Source organism: Morone saxatilis, unplaced genomic scaffold (assembly GCF_004916995.1).
Source record: "Morone saxatilis isolate NCDOM2014 unplaced genomic scaffold, NCSU_SB_2.0 Contig2, whole genome shotgun sequence".
Taxonomy (NCBI): domain Eukaryota; kingdom Metazoa; phylum Chordata; class Actinopteri; family Moronidae; genus Morone; species Morone saxatilis.
The window spans coordinates 22,435,063-22,441,543 of NW_023339762.1; the positions used below are offsets into that span (position 1 = coordinate 22,435,063).

Consider the following 6,481-nt stretch of genomic DNA (forward strand, 5'->3'; position numbering starts at 1 on the left):
TCCTTTATGCGGCCTCTCGGCCAGGCAGAATCTGCTTGTGATCGGTCAGATCACACACGCTGCATCCATATGGTGCAGCCCAGAAGGATCGGTCCAAGTCTTGCGTTATGTTGGCTGGCCGATACGGTATGAAACTTTCCGTCATCTCACGATGCTGAGAACAAACTTGCCTCAACAGGATAACCCGAAGGGGCGGCGAAAAGTAGGTGAAAGGAACCCTATCCAGATCCTGTTTCGCCAAAACCATTGCCCTGATACTCCACGGAGAACTGCAAACTGAACATTGCTCCCCAACCTATCACCATACCTCTTGGGTAGGTAGTCTCATCTCGCCAATCTCGACCCCTCTCTTTCTTCAAGCGATGGAGACTCCCTGTAGTAGCGAGTCGGTACTAAAAACGGTACAAGACGCCTTTCCTGTTAAAAAAAAAATCTTGGCGCTATGGATCCCAAAACGGTAATGCGGAAAAGTACTGCCGTTAGCACACCATTACCTCAGAGATACAGCAGTACGCCACTGCAGTATGTCTGCCGCCCCCGTGGCCTGGCACAGCGTCAACTGTAGCTCTGAGGCCAGATGCATAATGTTCGACCACCGCCTTCTGCGTTCGCGTAGGCTTGAACGCCAGCCCCTCATCGCATGCCTAGCAGCGAAGGCTGTGCGGTGTGTCACCTTGCTCCTCATATTCCCAATTACAGAGCGTATACTCCAGAAAGACACAAAAATGCAGATTGAATTAATGCATTTTCAATTTTGCGGCAAGAACAGGTACAGCAAAAGTAAAACCAGCACATTTGCATCTTCTTCACATCGCTTAGAAATGTGTAAACCCTGGAAAATCACCTTACGTACACTTCCGGTATAACCTATACATCTGTACTGTTTTACTTGACTACTACTTGACCACAACGCTCAAGAAGGACAGGACCACGCCCCCTCTTTCACCCCCTTTCCCCGCCCCTACAACGTGCTTCCAAATCATCAGTCAAAGGTCACCCCCCGGTCAAATTCGCTGGACAAATGACAGAGATGGCCACACAGCAAACCTGCCACCATCATTCCAAAACACCCATACGCCGCGAACATGGTCGCCAGTTCGTCGATGCAGCCGGCCCCATGAACAAGGAACCTCTGTCGAAGCTCTGTGTGACTCAGGTGAGTTGCTCAAGGTGTGTGGTGGCGGTGGTGTGTGCTGGACGTGGGTTGTGAGTGTGATGTGTGTGTGTGTGTGTGTGTGTGTGTGGTGCTGGTGTGTGCTGTGTGTGGTTTTCTGATTTGCTGTTGTCATTTGCACCTCAGGGCCACCGTAAAATGTGGTCAAATCTTTGTTGTCTATACACATAAACTTGATTTGATAACTTAATATAAACTCAAATGAGAGTTTCTCCTGGCTTTAGTTGCTAAAAGTTGATGGAAACAAAAAGATTTAGAGTAAAAAAAAACTCTATTAGAGAATCAATCATAGTCTTCAATGCAAATTCCACTGTCTACCATATAAAGTTGCTCTGGACATCCTTTTTCAATGTTTTAAAAAAAGTGCTCTCTGTGTTTCAAAGTAATTCGTTTTATTCTCTGATTTGTTTCACTGCGGGGGAGAAGAGCATTTTTTCCAGGGAAAGCGGGTCCTTGAAGTAACGGTTGGTCCACAGAGGATGCATGAGCAGTGTTTGATGCCGGAGATGACCACACGGCCAGTCCTATCTCTCCATAGTGCTCCGATACATACTGATAAATACGACGCAATAAAAGCCTTTAACATATGAAAGCATTCTGTTCACAGTCTGTGATATATTCTACACAAAAAAATAAGAGACATCTGGACTCTCTAGGGATGCAGTCACAGCTCAGACTCTGCTATAACCTGTTAACATGGGTGTGGAAATAAAAATAGGCAAGATGTTCCGCCGCAGGCACATGAACTACAGGCACTGGTGGTGTGGACTGGACATAAGGGGGTATGTTACAGACTATAGTGAGAGACCACAAACTCCCATAGAAGGTACCCAGAAACAGATAACAAAGAGAATTGCCAGCTTCCCTTCCTGTGGTTTATTTGCATCAAAACAGAATACATGCAAACCGAGTTGTCTCGAGAATCAACAAACTTGGAACAATGCCCTTGTCTGGGCACGTCTGAGCATATCTGCGCATATCTGCCTCATCATTTTACACAATTAGATAGATACTGCGTTATTGCGATAACTGCAATATTATAAATTGCGTACACTGTTTACAGATAGGAATGGACATTACTTAGCACAACATAATATTGTTTGTTTCATGTTCCCAGAACTTTGTCCCTGAACACATTTTGCTCTTACACAGCCTTTCTCGTAGTCATACCTTACATTTAGAAATCTCCAGACAACTGACAGACGTTGAGATCTCAGATCGTCTGGGATTGCATGTCTGAACCCATGGTTACCAACCAGTGTAGCTGGTTTATAAGAATAGGAAGTCTTTTTCCTTGGAACTTTCTCAGAACATTTGCTTTACGTAGCCAGCAGCATGTGTTAAGTCAGTCTGTTCTGAGGTATTGAAATCAAAACATTAACAAAAGCATGCAGAAACACATATAAAGAGATTGTTTACTTTCACATTATAAACCTATGCTGTCACCAGATCTTCTCTGATATAAGATTTGTGTGTTGCAATTACCTCAAGTAACCTCAGCTTGGGCTGATTGTGTTTTATCCTTTCAAAGTGAGTTCTCTTCATCAACAGGGGTAGGGTACAGAACATATTGGGACTCAAACTCAACTCTGGTCCACCTTAAAAAATAATATTTATATAATGTCTTTTGCAAGTGGAAGACTGAGCAACACATTTTGCATCTGTTTCATTGGTGATGCTCCACATAAACTATATTCTGGCACAGTGGTTCTCAACTTGGGGTTTGTCAAATGACCGTGAAAGATAAAATTAAATATTTTGGCAAGCAGCACTGAATGAGACACAGGAAGTAGCTCTCACCAGGCCCATTTACCTCAGTTATTTAAGACTGTATTTATTATCTATTATTGTGCTTTTAGGCCTTAAGCTGACACGTTGACTGCGGTTAACTGCAGTTATTTTAATAAATATAAAAACAGGAATTAGTTGTTGTTCTGTCGGGGTGCAAAACAATGCTCTACCTGTGTGAGTTGTGTAGCTTTCATGTGTTATGCATGTCATTCGTTAAACACCAACCTGATTATTCTGGGGGGTCTCGAGAGACCACTGGTCTAGTGAAACAAAATTATTGTCACATGACAGACGTCTTAGAATCTGCTAAATATGTATATTCATATCCAAAAGCCACTATGTCACATTGCCTGTTACACTAATTATACTGCTGTTCTGTGTGGTGGAAATTTTACCGAATAAAGGAAAACCAACAAAGAGAAATTTGTCTTTGTATATTTATTCAGCTTCTGCGCAGAAGGATCGAAACCAGCAAAGTGACAGTCAGCGACTGCCGAGGAATCGATGCTGTGTGCATCTTCACCAGGGTTTTTATACGCTTAAGAACAAAGGATCAACAGTTACATCTAATGAACAGATAGGCATTATTAAATCATGGACATTAGTAAGTCGTAAAAAATGCACTTCTAAAAGCAGGCTCAAACCAAATTGAATGAAGTTCTAGGTGTAGGCTAGGCTATATTTCAGTCTTGGCACATAATGTGGTTATTGTACTCGGTCATCTACAGTATTAGGGGTTTGCCTTTGAGTTCGGGTACAGTTCAGCCGGAAATGGAGCCAGGCCTACTTCCCTGGAGCAGTAAAGTTGTGGTTCATACAAAGATTGCATACAAAGATTAAAGCAGATAACTATGGTTCATGCTTAGGTCAATACAGAGAATTACTAAACAGTAATAATTTTCCTCTACATTTTGTTGACAGTTAACCACAAGTTGATTCGTCAAGATATAACATTCCTTTTCAGGGACATATAATTATGTGTTTATTTCCTTCTGTTCAGTGTCCAAAAAGTTAAAATTAGTTGCACTTAACTGTACTAGCCTTAAGGTAGTTGTGAAAGTTGTAAATGTGCCACTATTTGTTGCCCAGTGGTATGTGATCTTTTGTTGTATTTGTCTTTTCCTCAAGTCTGTTCTTGCCTTGAAGCTACACACTGCCTGAGTCACCAATGCACCACAGCATGAGAAAAGCAAGAGAGAGGAGAGCAGTCCCAAATAGGTCTCCGAGGGCTGTCAAGTAGGGTATTGAGTAACTGTCGGGATCTTTACCCCTCCGCCATAGACAGTGGACCATACAGTCAGCTATACACAGCAGGGAGAATACCTAAGAGACGGAAACAAGTTAAGGAGTAAAGTAGCAATCAAGTATGCAGAGGAAAAATGACCACACGGCTGACTTACCTGAATCAGGGAAGCTGACAAAAAGGCGATAGTGAAGAGAGGACTGGGCAAAGTGTGGCCTCCTTTCATCAGATGTATAGTGTGCACAAAGACAAGCTGACCGGGGATCACCAAAAGAAGGAGAATCTGAGCAGATCGGTGGTTTGCTCCTGCCATGACAAAGCTGAACATCAGATTGTGTGTGTGGGGGGGTGGGTATTACATATAAATGTTTTGACCCATAGATCTTTACCTGAACCTAAGAAAGTGCGACAGGGGTTGTAACAGCTCCTACGGTCTTCAGGAACCTCTCTAGGTGAGTAATTCAAATGCAAATTGGTAGAAATACGACTGGACTGTATTGAGACAAGGTTTCCTCCAATACCTGAACAGGAAAGAGAGGGTGGAGGAAGGGTCAACGGTAAGATCGTAGGCCCTATTCACACCCTTGAACATTACACGTCCCCTCCTTACATGCAAATACAAACAAGCATTTCCATTTGTACAGCCCAACATTTTTTACACAAAGAATGAAATACCTTTAATGGGATAGTTTTTTGTTTTGTTTTTTAAGTGGGATTGTATGAGGTACTTATCCAAAGTTAGTGTAGACAGGGGCCTAGTTTATGTATGGAAGGGAAATTGATATTCTAAATCCAATTCAGACACACTATTCCTTGGAGGAAGAATATGTACATTATATATATATAATACAGTCTGTGGTTGGTATTAAAGATAGGATTGCCTCTGATTGCAAATTCTGCCTGTCTACTGTATACAAAACATTGCCACTAGGGGGAAAACAGTCCAAAAGATGACTTGCTTATTTCCAAGCCTTTTAAGATTCTCCTTTAAGAAAATAGTCGGTCAAGGCTCAGTGAAGGAGCAAGTCCAATTCAGTATCTAGGAGAGGGCTTTTTGAGTAGATAGTCAGTGAGGTTTATTGCCCCATTAAATTCTTTCACATCAGATAATGCAGATTCCTTTGGGTTTTTATCCAGACTCCAGTAGGTACTTTAAAAGGGTTTTTTAAGTTAATTTGTTGACAAGAGGTCCAGGTCTTTTGGACTGTTTTGTTACAACACTCTTCAGAAAACTATTGGTGACGTCCATGTTTTATACAGTCTATGGTTCAAACACCTAGCTGCTAAATGTTGGCTTGTGAGGCACACTTTAGACAGCGATGCAGCGACCAACAGACAAACTGATGTTGTATGTATGTTTACGAGGAAAGAAACAACTCAATGTATTTTATTTAATGCCAATTTTACAAGAAGGCACACATGATTAGTTGTTTTACAAAGTTTATTAAGTTTCTCCTCACTTAACAACTCTCAAAATTGCACAATTTTTAAGGGGAACGTGTAGGCTACTGCTTATCTTTGTTGACCACCACCTCCGGATGTGGTCTGAGCAATCGGATCTCAATGCGTCCTCAATGTGTCTTGGGTGCATTCACACCTGTACTAAAAGCTGTCCGCTTGTGATCGGATCACAGAAGACACATGCCAGGTGTAAACAGGGCCATATTTGCATACATTGCATACATGTCACATGCACGGAAACACATGATTTTTTTTCTGTAAGGGATGATTAAATGCTTTTTTTTTTTTAGATCTGTATCTGCACAAAAGTGGCCCATAAATGCACTTTCAAAAGAGAGTAACTCACCATTTATAACTGGAGCATAAACTAGGATTCCAGCAAGGTTTGGATCTGACACAGTCTTGTCCAGAATAAGTCCTCCAATACTAAAAGAAAAACAACAAAGAACGTGTTTTTAGAAGCTCTACCTATTGTGGTGATACTACGAAACATTAACAGGCCCGACAACACAATGTTGGATCTGTGCAGGAGAACATTTTGAAAGAAGTGCGATGCTGTAGTGAGGGAGTAAAAAAACCTTAGAACCATCAAGTGGCTCCCAACAAGGCTGTATCCCCTCTCCTCTCTCCCTGCTGAATAATGCTGAAAAGTCTCATTGAACATTGAACTTAAAACTATTTTATGAAACTGGTATAAAGAAGCTTTTTCTCTCTGGCTCTCAATGAAAGCGGACGCATCTCTCTCGTCTCGGAGGGATCCCGTCTCCCTTATCTTTCCTGCTTTGCTTCTCAAGTCTCGTCCTGTCTTGTCT

General features: G+C 41.9%; 1 protein-coding gene across 1 annotated transcript; it reads right to left on the reverse strand.

Moving 5' to 3' along the window:
- Nucleotides 1-3,424: 3,424 nt before the first annotated feature.
- Nucleotides 3,425-6,481, reverse strand: slc41a2a (solute carrier family 41 member 2a; the record flags this gene model as incomplete). Its single annotated transcript, XM_035665494.1, is given in 5 exon segments — nt 3,425-4,288; nt 4,366-4,514; nt 4,598-4,729; nt 6,016-6,095; nt 6,248-6,481. Coding segments are annotated over 5 exon segments (772 nt in total), but the record flags the coding sequence as incomplete, so codon positions are not given.